A 24,931-nucleotide genomic window follows, 5' to 3' on the forward strand; every position below is an offset into this window, starting at 1 on the left:
CCAGAAAGTCAGCCAAGATGATGCGGGTTAGCTTTCAGCCACCAGCAAAGCTGGGATAAAATAGAATACCTCAAGGCATTACATTCTGGCTTTTGTTTGTCAGTGTTGGACTGTTGTCTGTGACTCTACCAGTTTCCTTTGCTTCTGACCAAAAGAGCAAACAGATACTCTTTTCAAGCAAATGAAATAATCCAGCTATATTTCTATGAAAAAGGAAAAGTTGCTAATATTTTGGTTACCTATGTCTCGAAGGTGCTGTTTGCTGCTGCCCCCAAGCATACTGTTCCCATCCTTGCTATTCCTTGGCTACTGCTGCCCAGGACATCCCACACCCCCCGTGCTGTGCCAGGACATCTTGCTGCTTTGTTTTCATTAATAAGTGTCAATGTGACCCTCAGCACGTGGGTTTTCCAGGACTCTCAGCTAGATGGAGATCCTCACAATGCTTTATTGTTAGCAGTGAGCAAGGCTGAGGAGCTCAGTGCCCCTGGATGGTTGAAATCCTGAGCAGCAGCAGCAGCAGCAGCAGCAGCAGCAGTGCAGAGCAGAGCAGAGCAGTGCAGCAGGAGCCATGTCTCTGCCCTTCCGAAAGGAGCTGGAGAAGTACAAGAACATCAACGAAGATGAAATACTCAGCAAGCTCTCAGAGGATGAACTGAAGCAGCTAGAGCATGTTCTCGACGACCTTGATCCTGAGGTTAGTGGTGATAATTGCAATGCTGCCTGTTAGAAATGCCACACACTGCAGCATTTTATGTTTGTGTTCTCTTACAGTGTACCCTAAAGCACGAGCAGCTCAGCTACAAACGTTTTGGTTGTATTCATGCTGTGATGTGCTCCTTTTCTAAAGCCACTGTGCTCTTGATCTATCCCATGTCTATTTAGACATGAGCTTGTCTGCAGTCTAAATCTTTAATCATGTTGGCACACTGCAACACCATGAGAAGCTTTTTATGGCTGCTATTTCTCAGCACAGCAATAAACAAACATAACCTGTGCTTATGGAGATCAGGTCTTTTGATCTTCTGAAATCTGTTGATCATGTCGTTCAGCACATATATTTTTAGCTGAAGAGAACATATTTGGGCATGATTAAGAAAAATAGGATTCATCTACACAACTGTCATTCCCCAGAGAGTAAGAATAATTGGGATATTTGAAGACATTTTCACAAAGAATTTTAAAGATCTCTGGTCTGAGAAGCACTTGATCCTACAATAATGAGGTTATAGTCACAAGCATGCAGGGAATTGTGACTAAACCTACCCAAAAATATTCACACTAATGTAGGAGTTTGAAAACTGGTGGGTAAAATGTTCTGTCTGGAGGCAAAACAAATTTGGAGAAACACAATAGATTTATAGCTTCTAGTTCTATAGCACCAGTTTGCCTGGAAATTTAATGAGGGCTTGACAGTTCTTTCCCTCCCATGTTGCCACTTCCCACACTACTGCCACTTCTACATTTTCTGATATTTTCAAGTATCTGGCATCTCAAATGGAGACACAGAAAATCATTAAAAAAGTAACACCAACCAACCAAATAAATCAGGCCATGGTGCATTTGTAGTTAATGATACATATGTGCAGTGAATTTGGAGCACTCTGGGACATTTGTGCATGCACAGTAAAGTAACTGGTGACTTGAGTTCTCTGGATGTGCTCAGAATTTCCAGGGTATTTGCTGTATATCAGATTTACTGTGCACGTTCTGGCCAGTGAAGAAATGTTTCTGAAGCACTCTGGGCTGCCTTCAACGTGTTGGCTTTACTGCACGTGCACTGCAAGGTCCAGCTACCTGTATTTCTTTCTGGGATTTCCTGTACTGAAATGTGGGGGCCTTGTGCATATTCCTGTGTTTTGGAATGCAGATGAAATCACAGGATCTCACAGCTATGTGTTGAAAGTGGGAATTATCTGCTGGCTTCCTCATACTCTGAATAGCTGAAGTCTACCTCATTCACCAGCCTCTTTAGTGCATGCCATTAATTTCTGAAGTCTGAGAGACATCTGCTTTAGAATGAAAGGAAGTTTTTTTTTGGTTTTTTGTTTTTTTTTTTTTTTTTTAGTGAAAGAAAAATGGTGAGGAAAAAGAGTAAAGGAATAGAAGGAAATGTTATCCTGGTCTATATACCTGAACTGCAAACTCTGTGTAACAAAGGACTCTGACCTTACTTAGTTCTTTGGTGCCGTGATTGTAAATATGGTTAATACAAATATTAATGGGTAATAAATCAAGAAGACTGAATGATATTCTGGGTTTCGTGGTTACATTTAGGTAGTGTGTTACTGCTGTCACCAAAGAGCATTAGGCAAAGAATGATTTCACTTAAAAAGCAACAAGGCTGCGATGAGATTTGGAAGAGCGTGTGAAGCTGCCCTCTCTCCTTTCCGTGCCCTGTGTCTCACAGAATGCCCTGCTTCCTGCGGGATTTCGCCAAAAGGACCAGACCACTAAACCAGCCACGGGCCCCTTTGACAGAGAGCGCCTGCTCTCCTACCTGGAGAAGCAAGCCCTGGAGCACAAGGACAGAGAGGACGTCGTGCCCTTCACAGGGGAAAAGAAAGGTACTGTCCATCCCTGCGCTGGCTCTGCCCAAGGGCTGCTGGGTGCAGGTGTGCACTCATGTGTGGAGTGTGGGAGGCTGCTGCAGGGCAGGGCGAGGCTCGGGAGCCAGGTCTGGAGCTGCTGGAGCAGAACTGGAGGGATGCTTTATCTGCTGCTGGTGTCTCTCGCTGCTCTGGAGTCCCAGGGGCAGGGCTGTGGTCTGGGGCATGTTGCAGTGTGTTTCTTGTTAGTGGTAGGTTCTGCTGTTGACCGAGCTAATGGTTTAGTCCAAAATTATATCCTCCCACCCACCTTGTCAATCTATCCTAAACTATCTGTCAGTCCTGCTTTGTGCCAGCCCCCTGCTTGCAATGTCCCTTTGGAAATGCCCTAAAACTGAATTTCTCATTAGTCCATGTGTCCCAGTTTTCCCCACTAGCTCTCTCACTGGACAACGCCTTTGTAAACCCTACCCCTTATCCCTCCTCAGAATCTCTCCAATTTGCTAAGAATTTCCCCTTGAACCTCCCACATACGTAAACTGTTGCACCTTCTCCATTTTTGTCTTTATCCCCCGGATTGCCCAAAGTGATAAATAAACACAGTAATAAAGTGGCAGGTTAATGGCCTCTCAGGGGTACAGGAGCACCATTCCAGCAAAGGGCTCGGTCACTGCTCCCTGCTCAGCCAGTGCCTCTGGGTGCACTCAAGCACAAAGGTGCCCTCACCAGCCCCACAGGGACTGTTCCCACTTGAGAATTAGGGCCATGCAGGGGTAGTGCAGTGGGGAAAGCGTTCAGGAGGAAACACATAAATGCTTTTGCTCTTACTGCTGTAAGTAACTGAAGGAACACAGTTACAAAAAATTAAGTATTTTCCCACTTGTTTACTAGCACGTCTGGCAATGCTATTCATGCGGACACTTTCCCTGCTACCCTTGTCCTACAGCTACAGGAAAAAAAGGGGAAAAACAGGAAAACCTAATTCTAATAATTTAAACACTGTTAGGATAACCTCAGGGCAGGAACAGTCATAATTTAAACAAACAATATTCCTTTAGCACCACTAGCTCCTTTTCCTTGTTTATAAAATGTGGACAAAAACGCTGGCCTTAGGCAACCCCTTCATTCAAGAAGGAACTTCCTATGTCTGGGTGCATTTCTGGCAATGTAATGGATTACCATTGGTTTCAATGGGATCTGCTTAAGGGAAAGCAGATACTTCAAGAAAGTCAAGGGCAGCATTTTTTTTACGTTATGTACCATTACCAAAGATGTAAAATGTTATTTATATAATATTTCATAGGCCAGGAGTCACTACTATCATTACATTGTGTTCTCAGTCTTTGAAACAATGATTTCAGATAAATGAGACATTTTTCAGCTATATCTGATCGGTGTGCCATTTCACCATGCAGCATATTCTTTAACCTACTTTTTTCCCCATCAAAATGGGGAAAAAATTTCCCCATCACATACTGCTCTTCACAGGGCTGATTGTGAGCCCACTGAATGCAGTGACAGGGCAGAGATCCTGCAGGAGTGGTCAAGCACACACTGTGCAGGAAGGAAAGCACTTTACTGTAGTATGGATTTATTACCAATTGTTTCCAGTCTCCTACACCCTGCTGTGTCAGAGCAGGACAAGTCACTGCTTGCAGGTCCCTAGGTCTTTACACCAACACCTTTAGCCAGGTCTCACCTTACTGATATTTACAGACTTAAGATTAAGATTTTGCATTTTTCACTGTAGTTATATCTGAGGTCTCCCAATAAGCCTGAAATTTCAGTGCACAAAACCCATCAGTGTGTGGAATTGTATATACCCATAGTACTGGCCCTTGATCTGTACAAAATGAGTCCCTGTATTGTCCCTGACTGTGGTACTCTGTGGACTGGGCTGTTTATACTATTTCAGTTTTCTTTTGATGAAGCTAAAGCAATATTGTTCCTACATTTGCTTCCAGCTGCCCTTGAAGTGCTTATTAGTGTCGTTTATTAGTTCCTGGTGTCTCTGGTGTGGAAATTCCACTGCTTTGCAAACACGACCAGCAACACATTTCACTTCCCCCTGAGCACAGAGTGAATGCAGCCCTCCTAGCATTTACAGCTGTTCTTAATTTGGCTTTTGATTCATTGGGTTAATTTCCTTCAAAATTACAGTTTCAAGAATTTTTACAATTATGAGGGAATGACAGCATTTTAGGCTAAAAGAATTATTCCCTTAATTTCCTCTGTTCTTGTACAATATAAATTCATGACAAAATCTTCAGTATCAGCTTTAGCAGATTAAGTCAAATGAAAACAACCATGTGTTCTGTGATTTCTGTAGTCATTTTACAATTATAATCTAAACACACAGAATTATACTACATTTTATTTGAAGTCAGAGGCCAAATGCTATGAAAATACTCTTTGTTTCTTTGTTGGTTAGAAATAACTGAATTAGTCTGAGATCTGATGAGGTCTAGTACCTTGACAATTGAGAACTGATGGGCTGCACAGTGTCGTTTTTTGTGCTGCTTTAAGGGAACTGGCTTTGAGAACAAAGTTGTTTATTTTGAGCTTGGCATTTCCTGAATTGGTACTGGAGTGTGAGTCCTGCTGCCCCTCTGTGGCTTGGCAGGAGGTGTCCCACAAAAACACCACCAGACTTTCAGCAGTGCAGAAGCTGAACCTTATAAAACATAAAACTGAAATCTCCATCTGCCAAATGCACTGCAATCCTCCCATGCTTGTATGATAACCCTGCTAGTTGGTTGGATATGTGATGAATATTGTACAAAGTCCATGTGTGACTATTCCTGGATCTTAGAATCCATGCTTATAACTGCAGTTACTTATTTTGACACTCCCAAATGAAAAAAATAACAACAGGATGGCTGCATTAAAATATAAATTACTTGATTTACATTTATAAGAAGATATTTCCCATGCAAGGAAACAAAGCAATACTGAAAGACATTTTCAAGATTTGATACTACATGCTAGATTTAAAGCCACTTTAATTAGAGAATAATTAGTGTTCTTCCAAAGCTCAGTAATTAGTTCAGGAAAAATAATTTAAATTTCTAAAATGTGACTTCTGAAGAATTTTAAAGAAGGATATCCCTTGAGGAAAATCTTATTTCTCTCCTTCTGCATGTTGATGATCTCTAAGGTGTATTTACAGATTGGTAAATATTTATATGATTATATTATATAGATTTCTGTTAAATGATTTCGTTACACTCTAGAAGCACAGTAATGTAGCCATTCTGTAAATAACCTAAAATTAATTTGATGCTGTTTCTGCTAGTCAAAAATTAAATTCTCAAGCAGCTCTAAAATGCATCCAGTTGTGTATATTTGGGAGGTATTGATGCCAATTTGCCATTTGATATTTAATTTATGATCTAAAAATATTTGTGTGTCAGTAGGATTAGAGTATGTCTAGTGTTGTTTGAACTTTTGTCAGTGTTTTGTACTATGATATTTATCTGCCACTGGGAAAGCATTTATTTTTTCAAGTTCAGAAAGTGGGATGCTTCTACTAAATGTAAAGTGATATTTCTACCAGTTTTTAGAGTTATCATACAAAGCTAAAACTTGGAAATTCACTGTTGAGCTGAAAAGAAGGTGGCATTTAAGATATCCTCCTTCCAGACTAGCCTGTGGTACATCATGATTTTTTTATCTACTGTGACTGCCTCTCTTTTTTGTTGTTGTTAATATTTTATTAGAGAGTTCTTGACCAAGAAGCAGTACCAAGCAGCTGCTGAAGGGCAAAACTCAGTTGCCTGTGTTGTTCTCTATATGCTGAGCAATCATAAGGGTTTGATTGTCCTAGAAAACAAGCCAAAGCAAATTCCAGAGCTGACAGGGATATCCAGAATGGTTAAAACACAGGAAGTGTTAAATATGAGCCCAAGATGGGGGGCTGTTTATGCAGGGAATTGCCTTGGTTTTGATTGTAATTTTGGTTTCAAGAAGTTGGAGATGCTTGGCAAATATAATCAAGTGTATGGACTGCATTAGGGCTTTGGCTCTCTGCCACATTGCAGCTTGGTAACCTACTTCATTAATTGCTGTACAAAAAGGATTTAAGCCTGGACAGGATAGATCTCAGACTTCAGTGGAGACAAAAGGTTTGCCCAAACCAGGGCTGAAATGATCACAGGCACACACCTGAAGCTGGCCACTGAGAGATGTTTTCAGACTGCTTTACCCACATCCCCCGTAATGCAAGTCAGGTCTGGGTACTTCATTTGAATGCCCCATTGTGTGGTTTGAAATGATCTGGTGGCTTTCAGGAGCTCTTGTGCAACACAGATGTCTGTCAGTAATGAGCAATGGAGGCAAAGAGTAAGGGCTGATATCTGGGGCCACTGTGATGGGCAGCCTGTAAGTGTTAATTTTGTGTATTTTGGATTTGTTCCTACTTAAGACAGATATTTAAGAATCCTTGCATAGAACCTGATGCTCTGTGGAAGTTACTCAGAATGATCCACTGCACTTAACACATATAGCTGGGACAGGTGGCTATCAGACTTCCATCACTTCCATGTGAAGTATCATTTGCAAGTTCATGAATGAGCCAAGAATAAAAAGAAAAGCTGGAGAACATAAGGGGCAGTGGAGGTACAAAATACTCCAGAGCTCTGTCAGTGTTGCCTTTTCTGTGCAGTCTGTGTGTCTGACCTTAAGAGCTGAGTCCTGCTGTGACTGGTAACAGCATTTCTGCTTCTGCTTTGTTTGCTGAGGTTCTCTGAAATGTATGGTACTAATGAAACATAATTCTAAAAAGTTCTTCTGTTGTGAAATGTCATTAGCTATGAAAGGTTGCTTTAAAGACTGCTGTTTCAACCCTTCACCACTGTCCCTGTTTTCTACAAGGTCTTCTGCTCCTTGCCAAACCCTTTCATTTTGGATCTGATCCAGTTCTCATCAAAGTCATGGAAAAACTCCAGTGCATTGGGCTATTACTATTTGTGGCTGGAAAGGGAAGGAGGACATGCTTGTATGTGTTTTAATACTAATATTTTCAGCTGACTGATAAAAGGGAAAGGGAAGAAAGTACCAGAGAACTTTTGGCCAAACCTGTGTTTTCAGCTTCTCTGGCAGAGACCATCCATGCTGCATGTGGTGCTGTGCCAAGAAGAGTATCAGTACAGCAGCAGTAATAAGGACAGCAGCAGTCATTTGCAGAAGGTCAGAGTATTAGAGCAGATGCTAATGAGTTCCAGTTCCACTGTGTCTAGCAGACTGCTTTCAGAAGTTAGGGTTTAGTATAAAGACACAGTTTCTTTCTTGGACTGAAGCAGCTGTTTCACCCCCAATGCTTAAATCGTTTGTTGAAATTTTTGCCACCTTTTTCCTATTCTTTAGGGCTTAAATTTAGAGCTGATGTTTATCTCCTAAGGCATTGAAAGTTGCTGTTGCTGACAGTAATGCCTCTAGCCAGTGCCTTTCACTGCTTGCTTTTCTAAGACTCTCTTTTAGCTGCTCATGACTTTGCCAAACTTGCACAGTTCACAGTGAAATTTCCCATGCCGAGAGGCTGCCTTGAGTTGAATTTTTGGAAAGTGTCAGCAAAAAGGTCTTCGTTGCTTCCAAGAACAAGATTAGGAGAAAACACATTGTTTTATCCATCTAGAGTAAATTTTTCCAGCTGGTTTTTTTTTTTATGACCTGCAGTGCCTCCATGCTTTGAAGAGAGGACTTGAAATGTATGCCCTTTGGAATCCCCAGGGAAGTATACTCAAGTCTGAACATCCTCAAAATATTGTGCTTTCTTGTACATCCAGTTTGTTGAAGCGTTGCCCAGATATTGCCCCTGCAGTGAGTGTTGGTCAGAGCTCCTGCCCCTGTGCAGGGAGCACGTGTGGCAGCACAGCCGTGCCCAGAGGGACCTGGCATCCTGGGCTCTCGGGATGGTCTCAAAATTCCTCATCTCAGAGGCACCAGGACAAGGGCAGGGACACTCCTGCTCTGGCAGAGCTCCCCTCCCTATGTAAGGACACTGTAAAGGAGAAAAAAAAAGAGTTAAGAGCCAGCAGAGAGTTTGGGGCAGAGAGGTGTGAGTTTCTGTATGAATATTCTGGGATGAAGGACTAGATGTAGCAGCTCTGGGGGAAGGAGCTGTAGAGAAGAACAGTGGTAAGGAAGGGAAGGCAGAAGAAAGGGAGGTGGTGGGAAGGGTCAGGACTCAGAGATGTCAAAAAAACCCAGAAGACACAGGATATGGGGAAGGCACAGGGGACAATGAGGGAAGGAAAAGAGGAGAAGAATGTGTTGGGTGGGAGAAAAGAGGCCAGAGATGAACATAACTAGTGTGGTATTCAGCTCTACCCACGTTTCAAGGGTCTTTGATGCCCAGGAGGACCTGAAGTGCAGTGAGGCACAGTTTGAGTTTCTTCCTCCTCTACCACCGTTCCACATCAGACATAAGAGCTTTCTGCTGGCTTGGTGCAGTGGGTAATCCAGGAGGTAACCCAGAGGACTGCCCTTGGGCTGCATCCTAACTTGTGATAATCCATGTGAGGGTCTGGAGAAATTCTGGGCTTCCTTCTGTTTTAAAAAGGTTGGCTTTTGTTCATTTTTATTTGAGCAAGCATCCTTTCCAGGAGAGTTCTTTGAAGGGTATTGCTGCAGTGGCAGAATCACAGCATGGTGGTCAAAGTTAAGGATACTGGTGCAATTTAAATCCACTTTTTGTGTTTATGCACAATAGATTTAATAACTTTGGAATGCTTCTCTTTGCAGCCTTCCTATTCCTTTGTCACAGTTTAAAGGCATAGAATATGATGACACTAATCCAAGAGCAACAGAACAGCAACAATTAGGATATTGCATTTTTATTACTACTGTCTTTCAGCTTCATGCTTACTTGAACTTGGCCTGTTTTCTTCTTCATAATACAAATTTATTCTTGGTAAGAACTAATTTAGCTCCATTTTAATAGAATATTTGTAGGGAGGGGTTTAAGAAAGACTCAACAGAAAAGAATAGTGTAAAATGGAAAAAGTGAATCAGGTGGCTGTGATTTATGCAAGGCAGATTTCCAGGATTATTGAATTTCACTCCCAAAGTCAGTGTAGCATTCTGTAATTGAGAACAAACAGGCACTCACTGTAGTCAGTGATTCATTGAGAAGTCAGAAGTAGTAAGGAACCAGGCATTTTCTTGAAAGTACAATAATCTGAGCTACACTTTATAGGAAAAGAAAGCACTTTATTGTTTTACAAATATAGCAGAAAATGCATTTGTGTTATGAAATAAAGTAAATATATTTTTAAAAATTGATATTAAATAAAAGGAGGGGTTTTTTTGCAGCTAATATAAATGGGCTTATTTCCCATTGCTCTGTTTTCTATTGTTTTGGCTTGTACAGTTTTGACTTGTATAAATACCAAATATATACTAAATATAAACAAATACTAAAATAAAAATTGTGGCAATTTATATTTATTCATAAAACTCAAATGGCATTAGAAGGAAGGAATAGAGGAGACATACCAGAAATGCTGCTCCAAATGCTGCAAACTATAAACAAATGTGAAATCCTCAAAATGTTTTCAGATTGGACTTGCTACTAAAATCCTACCACTATCCAAATTCCTTTTTCTCCCGCTCCCTATATAACAATAAATAAAAAACTGACTTCAGGAAAGTACACTTGAAGCAGTTCCCTGCTCAGTTAATAAATCCTCCTATAGATGTGCATATGGTAGTCAATAAGAAGGTAGGGATCTCATTTCCTTGCTGTACTCTGACATTGTTTTGGTGGGGGCATTTGCACAAAGCACGAAAAGAGACCTGGCTGAACCAAGTGGCAAAATGACATCTATGGTTTCATGACTGCTCCCCCTGAGTTTCCTTTTTTATAGAGAATTTGCTTTCCTTTTACCTTGCTCCACATTTCTGTGTCTCTTTGTAGTGCTTTTCTCTGAATCCTTCTTCCCTCTGGTTGTCAATGGATTTTGTTTCCTGTAGCCTCTTTTGAGGAAAACACAAACCATATTGTATTGCAGTTTCAATAGAAGTCTTGTTTCTGCAGTGGGTGAAAAGGAGTAGGTCTGCTGTTAAATTGAGCCAAGACAAAACTCTCCTCACCCTCAGAAATCCCTGGTTTGTAATAAGCTGCCTCAATCACCATCCAGGTCACCCCAGACACTTATCCCAGTTTGGCCAAAAGAAGGGGAGAATTGCAGTGATGCAGACTTAAAATTTCACACTGAAAGAAATCACTTGGGATTCCACACACTTTTGCTTGTGTAAAAATAAAATGATATTTTACTGCAATTGAATTTTGGTTTGCAGTTAAACAAAAATGTATTACTTTTATACAGAAGTGTAGTTATTTTTGTCTTGTTAACAACAAAGTAGCTCAAATTTTGTATAAACAGAACTTTTGTCACCATGTTTTTTTATTGGTAGAAAGTTAAGCTATTGCTATTAAGACTCAGCACAGGACATTAGCATATGCTGGAGGCAAAAGATAACACAGCCAACATTAATTATACCACATAGAATAAAGTAATAATAAAGTGCCTTCTAAAACACAGTGTGAATATAAAGAGTACCAAGAGCAGCAGCCTTTCTTCATAAATCTTGCTTTATAATAATAAAATGTCACTATTCCTCCAAGGCTTCATCCAAATAATAAATTTTAAGTTGGGCCATTGAATCAAGGAAGCCACAATCCATATTTTATTTTGTCAGTGAATTCCATGATGCCTTGGATAATAAATTTACAATGTACAGGTGTGGGACTAGGAGACTCCTCCTGAATCTTTAAACTCTGTCCTTAAATAATGAAGGAAAACTGGTTGACAGCTGTCTATAAACAGATGCACAGTTTTGCAGCTGGTGCACAGGTAATAAATTCCTAATAACATGCTAAATACAGAAGTTTTTCTAACCTCCATCTGCTGTGGTGCAGCATCTCTTCACAGTGGAATGTTCTTATCTAGATAGCAGTAAAAAGAATATTTTTAAAACACCACTGGGTGCCAGCAAGGCCCATATACATTAAGGATATATATTACTATCTTTGACATGACTTTGCCCCTTTAAATATTTCATATAACCAATAATAGAATTATTTTTGTAAAACATTTGCCAAGAATGTGTTAAATGAAATAATCACTGGGAATCATATACACATTCAACAAGATTCGGGCTGTTTTCCAAGAATTAAATATGCCTGAAACAAATGTTTAAAATTGTATTCCTATATATATGAACTGCACAGAAAAGGTATGAGGTTTCCATTACCCCGTGAATTCTTGCTGTGCAAGGTACTTGACTTTCACCTGTCCAAGGTCCTTAGAGAAATGCCAACTACACCACATATTGTGTCCAGTTTAGTCCAAACTCAAGGTGCTGTGTCCCCTTGCAATGTTATGTGTGAAAGTACAGACTTGGATCAGTATTTGTTAAAAGAGTGACTCAGGTTGGGGCCTCTGAAGCATCACTTACTGCCTGCTGGAGATGTTTTGTCTCCACAGGCTATGGTCCTGTGGAGATTGCTGCTGCAGAACAGTGTTATCAGTCAGTTTAAGGATCAGCAGGATTCCCTCAATATCTCAAACAACCTACTGAATACTTGAAATTCAGTGGAACCACCAGTGATCTGAAAGGAAAACACTTGATGGACAATATTCCTCACTATGGATTGTTTACTCCGATGTTCTGGTTGATTTTGGTTTTCTAGCTTCCAGCACAGTAATGAATTCTTTTCCTTATGTCAAGCTGGCATCAAGTGAAGTCTTGGTCAGTGGTGTCTGTAAGGTGCCATCAGCACTTCAGGTTAGGTGGTAGCACAGAGAGTCTGAAGTCTGACCACCTGTGCTGCTATTAAATCTGGAGAGCATGACTGAGTTGTCTTTGCAGAGTGTTTCTTACCCCACATTTCCACCTGGTTTTTGTTTGCTGCTGCTGGGATGGCTGTCCTTAATCGCTGTGACCCAAGGCAGTCACAGTTACAATGGTTCTTACCTTTCACCCACCAAAGGCTTTTATCTTCTTGAAGCCTTTTCTGAAAAGATTACTTGCTTAAAGTATCACATGAAAAGGAAATCATACCATGATACTACTTTGACTTTCTACATAACTTTCTGTCCAGTTTTGTACTCAGAAGTAGTTTAACCTTGGTAGAAATATCTCTAAGGTAAACAATTTGAATTGTGTATCAATAAACCTTGCCAGAGTTTCAGAAATTTCCATTAAATTTTTTTTCTGATCTTATTCAGTGACTTGAGTCATGGAAACTGACAGCATAAAAATGGCTGTAGACAAGCTTGCATAAAAGACATAAATGAATTGAAAATTACTACATGAAAATAATACTTTGGACCATAATGGGGGAAAATGAAGTCACAAAAGGATGACAGTGTTGAGAAACCAGAGGCAAAGCATTTGTAATTCAATACTAAATATCAGAATTACATTTATGAATGGTAACAGTATGACTAATACAGTTAAAACTAAACTATTTTAGAGACATTTCAGAAAGTCACAGGACTAATGCTAATGCTTGAAGCATTACATCTAGAGTGTACAAAGCTGCACAATAAGAAAATTTAAAGCTAACAGTGGGCAAAAGCTGCCTGCACCAAGGATCATCACAGCTTCATTACAAGAGGGTTTATTAAAGGCTGCTTCAGAAGTAATTGTTAGGGACAAGGTGAGGGAAGCTATGGTAGAGTGGACAGCAGACCATGGGAATTCACTCAATGTTTGGAGTAATGGCACTCTCTGTTGGCTGAGGCATCTTCCAGGGTATCACTGACTGGAGGGCTTGGTCAGGAAAGCTGAGTGGGACAAAACCCCAGCACTGCTGGTGCCTGGAGTGCAGCTCAAGCTCTGATTTAAAGGGCTTCACTCCAAGCATTTGCAGTTACATCATCACAGGACTGAGGTTAACCATCATAGCAGCCTGGAGGAGTCATGGAACTCACTGTGCTGTTCCTGGGTTTATCCTGCAGCTTCCTCATTTCAGCAGACAGGCCAGTGACCTCAGTCTTGGGGGAATCTTGCATGGAAACACACATCTGCTAACCCAGAGGTATCAGCAGGATACAGAGAGAGACAAATACGTCAGGAGTCTTTCTTGGGCAACATATGGTTCAGTTCAGACTTTTCAAGACTGCACAAATGATCAGGATAAGGCTATTTATGTGAATGATCATCGGGAGACACAGAGGGAAAATACTCTGGAGGGCTGGGAATTAAACTGAGTTGATAGGAATTAAACTGAGTTACTGGAAGAGAACAGGTTTGCTGAGCTTTCAGGATCATGTATGGAAGTTCATGAACTGAAAGATTCTTGCAGTAGGATGGTTTTAACTGCTCCTAGTGCCTCATTTAAATATAAGGATGAAATTTCTGCAAGCTTTTAATGTAGACTTGATTCTGCCTATTTAAGGACACAGGACCTTCAGAAAAATCCCAGCTGGGACTCTTCCTGAGAGCAAATTTCCTAAAATAACAATCACCAACACAGTGCAGTAATCTGCACCTTTTATTTTTAGACTTATTAAGATCCTGGTGTGGAGGATAACATCAAGTAAGAAAGAGAAAAACACGCATGTGATAATATTTCCAAGCAGTTCCACTCTCACAGACCTTTTCCTCTGCTGCCAGGAGGCAAAGAAGTTGTTCCAATAATTCATTACTCACTCTGGCTTTTTTTCTTATCTTAGGAAAAATATTTATCCCTAAAGAAAAGCCTGTAGAAACCCGCACAGAAGAGAAAGTGACCCTGGATCCAGAACTAGAAGAGGCCCTGGCCAGTGCTTCAGACACTGAGCTCTATGACCTTGCAGGTTAGAAAATACATAGGTATGATCCTCCCACATGTCCAGCTCTTCTCTGCCCAGACCTGCCACCAGGAATGTCTCACCATGACCCCTCAAGCACCTGGTGTTGTCTGAGGTGGCCAAGCCATGGGCCACACGTTGCCCAGGATGATTGAAGTGTGACCTGGCAGCTGCTGCATTTCAGACTTCTCTGCTTAAAATTGATGTGTCAGGCCAGGAGGAAAAGATGAATCAGCTCATGTGGTTATGGAAGGGAAGGGAAGGGAAGGGAAGGGAAGGGAAGGGAAGGGAAGGGAAGGGAAGGGAAGGGAAGGGAAGGGAAGGGAAGGGAAGGGAAGGGAAGGGAAGGGAAGGGAAGGGAAGGGAAGGGAAGGGAAGGGAAGGGAAGGGAAGGGAAGGGAAGGGAAGGGAAGGGAAGGGAAGGGAAGGGAAGGGAAGGGAAGGGAAGGGAAGGGAAGGGAAGGGAAGGGAAGGGAAGGGAAGGGTGGACACAGGACTACAGGCTGGGGTGCTGGCACTATCATGGAAGTGACTGATCCTGCTGTATCCACATTGTTTGTGGCATACTACTGCTACCTCCTCTCAACTCTGACATCCCAAATAACCAGATAAACTTGTCACAGCATGCAGTGGATAAAGATCCTGAATCCATGAGGAAATTTTGAATCTAGCCTCTTGAATGAGAAAATTGGTTGCTGGGTGATTAGACCTGGGTATCTTCACCACTTCTGATTATTTTCCAAGCTTGTTAATATTGGTGTGCTCCCATAGGAAACCCTGGTGGGAATGCCAATGCATTAAGCTTATCACATGCACAGTGAAATTCTCAGATACACCAAACAATATAACATGAGAGTGATGAGAAATTCAGGTTGTATATTAGGGAAGAAAAGTGATTAGGAGTGTAGCACTGAAACAATTTACCCAGGAGGTTGTGGGATTTCCATCCCTGAGTGTTTTCAGACTCCAGCTAGACAAAGCCATGTCTGAGCTCATTAATGCTGGCAGCACTCCTGCCTGAGGGAAAGGCTGGACAAGATGACCCACAGTGGTTCCTTCCAGCTGGCACTTCTGGGATATACATCCTACATTGACTCAATTGTTCAAAAATCTATATTGAAAGTGTCTGTATCTCCAGAATTTGGAGCCCAAAAGACTCCCCCTAAAAGCAGGCATGACACATGCAGCTGATATTTTATAAAGGGGGTTTTGTTTGGGGAACTAAACTGCAATTTGTAGCAGATGCTTTCCTGCAGTCTGTGTTCCTGCCATTAACATTGTATCCTCTTGCTGGTGTTTACACATTTCAGCTGTTCTTGGAGTGCACAACATGGTCAACAACCCAAAATTTGATGAAGCAGGAGCCCGTGGAAAAGATGGAAAAGGAATTGTGAGAAGTAAGCAAGCAGATTTCTTTTGTGGGCTGCATGTCATCTTCAGGGACTTCTGCACCTGTAGGTGGGGTCTGCTGTAATGTGACTAGGCCTAATTTTGATTGATCTAATTAATGATGAAATGTGACTTTTTAAAAGTAAATACAATCTTAAAATTCAGTACTATAGAAACGGATCATTCCTAAGGAAATGTGTTATCCCAGAGAGCAGTATCTGACTCTGCAGAGGTGTTTGAAAGAGTGGGAGTATTTAAGAGGCCAAGCCATATAAACTTCCATTCCATTTCAGTGTAGGCAGCAGGCAGAAAACAGAGTGAGCTGCAGCTAAGAGTTGGCCACAGTTGAGGCCAGGCCATCTTGCCCCAAGTACCTACACTCACACACCTGAAAAATGACCTGTAACCACTCGGTCAGATGGGGCAGAACCCTGTCAGAGTCACATCTGTGACCAGAGTCACATCTGTGACCAGGGTCACCTGGAGCTGCATCCACAGGGAGGCAAAGGCTGCCCGGATGTGCTCCTGCCCCTCGGATCTCCCAGCTCCACCTGGCTGCTGTGGCAGTGTGTGTAAACAGTGCCTGCTCCGTGCTTCCCTAGGGACACAGGAAAGGAATCCTTGCAAAAATCCCCGGAGAGAAACAGTTGTAGTTGCTAAAAACAAATCCTGAAATGCTTGCACTAAATAAACAGACCTTTGGTGAATCAGATCTTAGCTCAGCAACCCACAGGAGGCTGGATGGAGGGAGAAATGGGTGCATCTGAATTCCAATCTTTTCTTTAGAGCTGCCGAGCCTTGATCCAGAGCTTGTCACCTCCAGGCCCTGGGATATCAAGTGGTCTAAACTTTACTTTTTAAGACAAAACTGTGGAATGCCCTTTCCTAGGGAAACTGTACTAAAAAAAATGTTTTCTTCTACTAAGGCCATGAGAACAGCAGCTGTCTTTACCAAGGACTTTCCTTTCCATCTTCAATTTCTAAAGGGGAGGTGGGAAAGTAGAAGGACACCGTGTCACTTAATTTTTCTCAGGATAAAGCTGCTCTGCAAGCCTCTCCAGTGGGGTCCTGTGTGAGCTGCCATCTATCTCATAACAGGCAACTTCATGCATTGCTAATCCTCATAGATTTCAGAATATTTTTGTTGTACTGAGTCAAAAAGTCAGCTATGCAAGTCAGCTAAAGTATGCTCCAGTCACAGACCTATGAAAAGGAAAATCACCATCACATCACTGTATTCTTTGGTCCAAAAGCAACACCTTTCCTGAGCCAAGAGAAATGCATCAGTAAAAATTTGCTCATCAAAGTGGCCAAATATCGCCATGATTAAAGAAACAAGAAAAGTCATGGAAAGCAACAGGAAGTAGAAAATTAAAATTCCTCCTAACTCTAGACTGAGTACAGTGTGGTGTCTAACCTGAGGATGGGGTGCTTATGTCTCCCCTGCTCCCAGTCTGGCAGGGTGTTGCCACAAGTGCAAAAAATGCTTTGCTTTTTTTGTTTACTTTCTATCCTTGCATCCAAGGTGAATTCTCTAAATGTAGTTTTCAATTCCCAGCTCCTAGGAAGGCTGAAGTGTTATTCAGGGATATATGAGGTCTCTCAGGGAATTAGTAAAAAATAAAGTTTGGCATCAAAGGGAGCAGAAAGAAAACCAGTTCAAGATTTGTCTATGACTATCTCTACTATGAGTATGAGTTCTAAAAACAGATGTGGTTTTCTTTTGGCCCATGATATGACATGAACTTTTGCCCATTGCAGTGAACAGCAATGTGTAGTACACCAAGACTTGAGCACAAGTCTTCAAAATCTTTCCCTGTCCACAGCACAAAATAAAAGGATTCAAACATACTTGTGGTCAGCAACATATTCCTTTCTTGCTTTTAGTGGCTTGGGTGGTCAGGGTTAATAAATTAATCTCCACAGCTATATGTGTGGGAATTAGAAGTACTAATTGTGTTCTAAGCTACAGTTTTTATGCATCTCTGAGAATATTTATAGCTCATAGCTTCCAGCACTAAATACCACAGTTCTTTGGAACATGACTACTCAAAGATTTCATAAATCTTGGTGCTGGCAGACAGACTTACTTTTCATGCTTTGATAGTTTTATTATTTAGAAAGTGCAGATGTTGCAATTTTACAAGAGCTGATTGAATTTATAGTAAGGCTGATAGTATCAGCTGAGAGGAGGAAACTGAGGGGCCTCATGGTCATGCTGCTTTATGTAGCACAGTCTATTCATAGGTGCAGGGACATTTTCTCACTAATATAATGGGCAAGCTCTGAGCACACCTTTCTTTACAGATATTAGACAAAGTACAAAGCAACCCTTGCAGTATATCACATCCCAACCAATAGTCTCCAAAGCTGCTTTGACTCCAATGGATTGTTCAGGGATTTTGTGTATAAAGGAGGAATTTGCCTATGATGGTGCTGCCTGACCTCCGTGACCACAGCTCTGGGAGTACAGGGGGTGCAGAGGGTTACAGGGATAAAACTGCTTGCAGATTTTGTGGTTCTCATAAACCCTTCCTGGATTACTGCAGTGCAAACCTAAATGGGAATGGAACAGCCAGAGTGATGATGCCTGTTCCTCGGTTGACATTTCATGAGATCTTGTTTTGCAGATGTGGTGAAAGGTGAAAAGGTCAAGCCCATCTTTGAGGAGCCACCTAATCCGACCAATGTGGAAGCAAGTTTACAAAGGATAAAAGCAAATGATCCTAGTCTCACAGAAATTAATCTCAACAACATCAAGGTAGATGCTGTGGTTTGGTCTGTGTCATCATAGGAGGATTTATTAAAATACTTCCAAAGCCTGTGCATTTTATCTTCAAATTTTGTCTCTTTACTGTTCAGAAAAGGAAAGACACCCAGGGAAGGGGAGGGGAAAGTACTGATGTGGAGGCTCCAAGGTCATCAATTCCTGATACTGAATTAAATGCCAATTAAAAGCCCGAGGGGTGACTCCCTTTGGCTGCCTTTCTCGGCAGATTGTCGAGGAAGATATCTCATGGGTACTGTGTAATCATCACTGGCCAAATTCAATTAGCCCACACAGGCAACTGGAGGAGGAGTTGGCACGTGGGGACTGAACAGCTGGCAGAGGAATAGGAAAGTAGCTCAGCAACGGTGACGTGCTGGCCTTGGCCTGACCCAGTTCCAGGCAGCACTGCCAGCACAGCCCCTGGGGCCCAGAGCACGCTCTGTCCATCCTGACACACTCCTAATAGCACCAGGGGTGTTCCACTTGCATAGACTGAGGCTGTTCATCAGTCAGTTTCATAAGGATTCAAATCAGCAGTGTGACTGGCTTTCCTAATTACTGCATTTGTCTTCTTACCCTAGAATATTCCCATCCCAACTCTGAAAGAATTTGCAAAAGCTCTGGAAACCAACACACATGTGAAGACATTCAGCCTTGCAGCTACTCGAAGCAATGACCCTGTAGCTATTGTAAGTTTTAACATTACTGGGACAAAAAAACACAACAAATTTTAAGTAGATCCATGTCTGCTTTAGGATACATTCTTTATTTTCCCTTGCAGGAATTCACTATGGCTATGCAAAGTAGAAATATAATCTCTTCTGATCTACCTCTCCATTTTTCTAAGCAGATTTATGTTTTATTTCTTGTTGGTACTAAGCTATGTTTTGCAGATTCCCTGTTATTCCCTGAAACTTTCAAGATTTTATCTCATGTTCACTCCTTTTGACCCTTCAGGCATTTGCAGATATGTTGAAAGTGAACAAAACACTGAAGAGTCTGAATGTAGAATCCAACTTCATCACTGGGACAGGAATTTTGGCACTGATTGAGGCACTGAGAAAGAATGAATCCCTAACAGAGATTAAAATTGACAACCAGGTAAAGAGAGACCATTGGGGAAGTTCAGTTTTGTTTCTCTTTTAAATGGACCCCCAGAGGGTTCTGCTAAGGAACTCTGGCAGAGTCATGGCAGCCTCTGTGGCTCAGTCATTCTGCAGCTCATGTCCCCAGTCAGTGCAACCAAAGAGTGGAAAACTTCTCAATAAAACTACTCAAAGCCAAATACAAAATCCAGGGCAAAATCTCTAGTGTTGGGATTATCTTGGTAGGTTGCAGCCCAATAATAAAATACAACCACTTACTTCTCTCTCATATGAAAACAAATGTTTCCTTTTCTTCTGGGGACACTTCACAGAGGCAGCAGCTTGGGACAGCTGTAGAGATGGAGATTGCCAAGATGCTGGAGGAGAACTCCAGGATTCTCAAGTTTGGATACCAGTTCACAAAACAAGGTCCAAGAACCAGGGTAGCAGCAGCTATCACTAAAAACAATGATCTGGGTAAGATGCCACTACATTTCCTCATCCCTTCTTTGTGTGAGCCAAGCCCTGACCTTCCCAGGCACAACTCTCCCTGTCCGTACATCCAGATGGAATTTGAATGCAATGTTCTGTGTGAGGGGAGATGCAGAGCTCCTCGGGCTCTAGAGTAGAAGACAGCAAAGATCTTACTGTGATCAGGAGCCACTATTTTTCTCTTGCTCCTTCTGGGGAGTTATTTCACCCTTTACCATGGAGTGTCCTAAATTTCTCACTGCTCTATTCACCACTGTTCTGGCCAGTAAATGAGGAGTTAAGCCAATCCTGTCTTTTCAGAGGACACAGAAATGCTGACTTTGTTGTCCAGTCCATGGTGGGCCAGGCCTGCCCAGCCAAGGGAACAAACCAGACCCTCCTGCCTGTGTGACCAAGTACAGGCAAGGACAATGAAACCCTGCAAGTGTCACCTGAGCGTGACATGCTCTGCCCTGTGGGCTCAGTACACAGAAGGACATGAAGAAGATGACTGAACAGAAGTTTAGAGAGAGAGGGGGGAAAAAAATTAACATTGCATTTTTAATCAGTTCTGCTTCAGATTTGGTGTCAAACCACGATGTCTTTGTGGGTTTCAGCTTGGGTTTCTCTCTGAGGGAGCTAAGATAAAAGTTGAACTAGGACATTTTTCTGTCATACATACTTTTGGGGTTTTGAAACTTTAATTTTTAACAATACTATTTTTCCTAAAAGTATCAGTGTCCCAGAAAGGTATTTGAAACATTCCATCTACAAAGAGAGAGAAACCCTTTTTTACCCATTATTTTTCCACTTGCCATTAGACTTAGGTCCTAATCTTCCTTTTCCTATGTTTGTGTTGCTTGGTTTTGTTCAAGATTTTGTAGGACAGAATTCCTAAAGGAATTCAATAAAATAAAATAAATGAAGGAACAAAACACTGAAAGCAGACACAAATGACTGATGCTACACTGCAGGCTTTGGAATAATGCAGTGTATTTGCCAGGAAGGCACGATGAAAAAAACTTCCTCTTATTAAAGTAATGGGATGTTTAGCAGTGTATTGTTGCAATTGACTTTCTGTGGCAAAAAGCATTCATTCATCAGGTTCTACTGCTTTGTTCTGTGCTTCAGCCATTCAGTATCAGAAACAGGACATGATGCTTTGACATAACACTTAATTTTGTATCACACAAGCAGGAGAACCTCACAAATCTTATCTGGCCAGGTCAGAAAAGACTCAATGCATTTTATTAGAATGTGGAGTAGCAAATGCTGCCCAACTGAACATGCTCTATACCAGGTGTAAGGTCTCTTAAGTGCCGCAAAAATTCACATGGGACTGCTTGTCAAAATAATCCTGCACACAGCACAAGGTTTACCACTCTGATTTGCTAAATGGCAACTTCAACCTATGGGGTTTCCAGTGAAAAACCAGAGTTAATTACTGACTATCAGATGGTTGAGGCAATCAGACCATGTGAAGTTTAAACAGGTCCAATATGATAATTTTTTTTTGCCAGTATTCACTGATATTGGTACTTAAGAGTACTTCAAATTATTTTCTAAAAAATATGATTATTGCTTACCTGTAGTAGACACTGTGCAATTATAGAAGTTATTAATTTTTGATGCCTAAAGCCTCAGTAATCTAGAGAATTGCCATGCAGACTAGAGCAGACCAGTATTGATTTAGCTGGAACACTGTGGCTTTTAAAAGAACAATAAAACTGTAATAAAAATCTAAATGGAATCACTGGAAGGAAGTGCAGGAAGTAGTGATTTCTTTATCATCTAAAACCTTTAGCTCAGTATGTGATTTTTGTGGAAAATGTACTGATATGAACGCTTGGTGAAATTCTACAGTCTGTGATACAAAAAAAAATCCCATTTAGGTACAACTGTTTTGTTGAGCATTATGATCTATTAATTATGGTATTTGTGGGCATAATTCTTCCGAGCATTTCTGAGAAGCTCCTCCCTTCTGCGGTGGCTTCGTTTTACTGGGGAGGGGGTGTGCGGGAGCAGCCCTGGAGCTCTCAGGAGCTCGCAGGGACTCTCTCTGCTTGTTTTGCTGCTGCAGTTCGGAAGAAGCGGGTGGAAGGGGAGCGGCAGTAGCCACAGCACCGAGGACACCAGCCACCACTGGAGGCCACCACCAGCTGCAGTCTCAGAGTGCTCACTGCTCACAAGGGAAGGCGCTGGAAAGCTACTGCAATGGGAGTTGCTGATTTCTGTTAATGTCTCCTTTTAACCCTGAAAACAGAGCCTGTTCATTTTCAATTCTCGCGGTTAATTTAATTCTTAGGAGGAAGGTTTGTATTTGCTTTGATTTTAATGAAGAAAATGGTTTGCAGTACCTGAAGCCAATATGCAGCATCTTAACTGTGTTACTGAGCATAACATATAGTGACTGTGACCCTTATTTTAGACACTTTTTGATAGATAAAAATATGACGTATATGGATAAGGGATTCTCTGCTGAAAATAGAAATTTTAGGGCCAAGTTCTGCAATGCCTTATGTTTGTGAATAATCCTTACTTATGTGTATAGTCCTGCTGAACAGAATCCTGCAGTGGGTTCCTCCCAGGAGTAGAACTAGTGATGCCAGTACAGGTTTGCAGGTTCACAGCCCTGAGCCTCTGTCCTGCAGTGGGATCTGGGCAGCTGGAACCACCTTGGAACAGCACTTGTCACCCTTGTTGGGTCTGCACCCGTCCAGCTCCCAGTGCAGGATCACACCTAGACGTACAAACATTGTCAAAGAGTACTTGTTTACATAGCCTTAGGTTAGGTGGATCATTTTGCAATGTTACACTGATGTTTTTTATTCTTACTCCACATTGTAAAGTAATATTAGTGCTGCCAATCCTATAGACGTCGAATGTTTTGGGGTTTTTTTTTCCTAGGCCAACAAGTTTTTGTTTGCTACTAGAATGCACAGTTTACAGCTAGTGATCTTAACCTAAATAAGTATTTTGAGCAATATTTGTTTTGCTTTGAGCCATGAGTTTGACTTTTTTTAGTTCTGGTATTTATGTACATTTGTTAGCATTATTGGACTGTTCTCAGGACCTTTTAGATGAAGATTAATGAAATACTTAATCCAGGAGAGCCACTGTGCTACCAGGAAAAGACATTAAAGGGGTAGTTTTGACAGCTACATAACTGACATTTGTATGCTGCTGTTGAGGTTTGTCCCTGTATCACAGGCATGTGGGTGTTTAACTGAATAAGGGCAGATTTAAGCACATGCACAAATGCTTTGCTAAATCATGGCCTTAACTTACATGCTGGACATTATCTTAACCCAGTGGGAAACACTCACGAAGCAGCAGCTAACCCTAGTGCTCAACAGTGTCAAAATTTCAGTAAGAATTCAGTCTGATGTTTCATTTTGTATATTTTATCATCTAAAACTACTCTCCACCACAGTTGTATCACTGCCAACAGCTGGCTGACAGCCAGAGGTTCATTCTGGTTGCACATGTGAGAGCTGTGAGAGCAAAGGGATGCTCAGGTCAGGTGGGTCACAGCCCCCAGGCTTTCAGAGAGCTGCAAACACTCCTGCAGCCAGTGCTGTCACCTGGGGCACACTGGCCTCTCTGAGAGCAGGGATGGAGCACTGCTTCCTTGGGGCAGTGCTGCTCACCAGTCACTGCAGGATGCTCCTGGGGCAGCAGGGACTGCTGTGAGCACTGTGCAGCTGGGATCCAGGGGTCAGAGAGCTGGGGAGCCCCAGAGCCGTGCTTGGCACACTTCCCTGGGTGATGTTTTCATCTTGCTGGGGTGCGAGTTAACAGGATGAGCCCTCCCTCTGTGCCTTTTATAATGGAAATGAGTAGGTCCACGGCAAGATCTTCCTGTTGGATACTGGTCATGTAGTGGGGTCCAAAGTGAGTAACACTCACTGAAATCCCACATAAAATACTTGGCTAAAGTGGTCTGCTGAGCTGGGATATAAAGTGCAGTAGCCACAGTTTACTTCCCTGAAAGCTCCCAGTCTCTACAATTTCCACGTCTTCCCTTCCTCAGAATAAACTGAAACTTTTGCTTTGCAAGTAAGAAACAAAACACGCAGGGGAGCCTTGCTAAGGTTTTCTCTGGATCGATGCAGGATTTGCTGTGAAAAACTTTGATAACCCATTTTTTTTTAAATTACAAGTTCTGTAATACAGTCATAAATCTGCATGGGCTTAAATAGAATCCTTAAAAAGCATTTGGATTACAAGGGGTATACTGGGCTTTGTACCATGAAGTTTCATGGGCGGGAAGAATCCTCATCCACTAAGATTAAACATTACGTTACTGATAACCCTCAGTGATAGGAAACACACTGCCCCTAATTCCTTGTTCTTTTCCTTTGATCCAACCAAGGGAATCCAAATTATCAATCAATTCTAAGAAGATTTTTTTTAACGGTTCCTTTTCCTTTAAGAGTGGTACGTATCTGTGTTTAAGGGAATCAAGTGCAATCCATTTCTAGTCTTAATTGCCATTGACAGTGTTGGTATTTGCATGCAGCAGTTTCACAAGGATGGGTTGGTCTGACTGCTTCATGGTGTCTGCAGCATGTCCTGTACAGCTTTGCTCAGAGCCACACACTGCCTGCACAGTCAGTGGCTCCATGCATGTTTTGCAGCCGGAGTGTGCTCCATGGACCAGGTTCCTGGCTGGGGAAAGCCCTGTGGGCTCTCCATCCCTCCATCTGCTGTGCCCTTTGCACAGCCGGGGTTCCTCTGCATGGAGAAGCCTTGCCCTGGAGGGAGCATCTCAAACACCAGCCCCACCGTGGGCCAGCACCCCATGGCCAGCACCTGGGAGTCTGGCTCCTTCCAGCATGTGTGAGGAGAGCTCCCAGTCCCTGG

General features: G+C 42.0%; 1 protein-coding gene across 3 annotated transcripts; it reads left to right on the top strand.

The window, feature by feature from the left end:
• The first annotated feature begins 571 nt into the window (after positions 1–571).
• LOC134049084 (tropomodulin-2) lies at positions 572–22,180 on the top strand. Of its 3 annotated transcripts, XM_062501283.1 has the most exons (10): positions 572–697; positions 2,411–2,567; positions 14,234–14,356; positions 15,661–15,671; positions 16,528–16,577; positions 18,356–18,500; positions 19,091–19,198; positions 19,467–19,610; positions 19,927–20,071; positions 22,146–22,180. In XM_062501283.1, the coding sequence occupies exons 1-10, from the start codon at positions 572–574 to the stop codon at positions 22,178–22,180; spliced, it is 1,044 nt and encodes a 347-aa protein (XP_062357267.1). The 3 variants fall into 3 exon arrangements, with proteins under 3 accessions (XP_062357267.1, XP_062357266.1, XP_062357268.1); XM_062501282.1 differs by lacking the exon at positions 16,528–16,577 and having other exon boundaries at positions 15,661–15,747; positions 18,370–18,500; XM_062501284.1 differs by lacking the exons at positions 16,528–16,577; positions 19,091–19,198 and having other exon boundaries at positions 15,661–15,747; positions 18,370–18,500.
• The last annotated feature ends 2,751 nt before the right edge of the window (positions 22,181–24,931 follow it).

Source organism: Cinclus cinclus, chromosome 13, assembly GCF_963662255.1.
Source record: "Cinclus cinclus chromosome 13, bCinCin1.1, whole genome shotgun sequence".
NCBI lineage: Eukaryota > Metazoa > Chordata > Aves > Passeriformes > Cinclidae > Cinclus > Cinclus cinclus.

Excerpts from the sequence above, each read along its gene's own strand:
- LOC134049084 (XM_062501282.1), top strand. The coding sequence starts at position 572 with ATGTCTCTGCCCTTCCGAAAGGAGCTGGAGAAGTACAAGAACATCAAC. Across the intron at positions 19,199-19,466 it reads GCAATGACCCTGTAGCTATT|GCATTTGCAGATATGTTGAA; the intron begins GTAAGTTTTAAC and ends TTGACCCTTCAG. Across the intron at positions 19,611-19,926 it reads AGATTAAAATTGACAACCAG|AGGCAGCAGCTTGGGACAGC; the intron begins GTAAAGAGAGAC and ends GACACTTCACAG.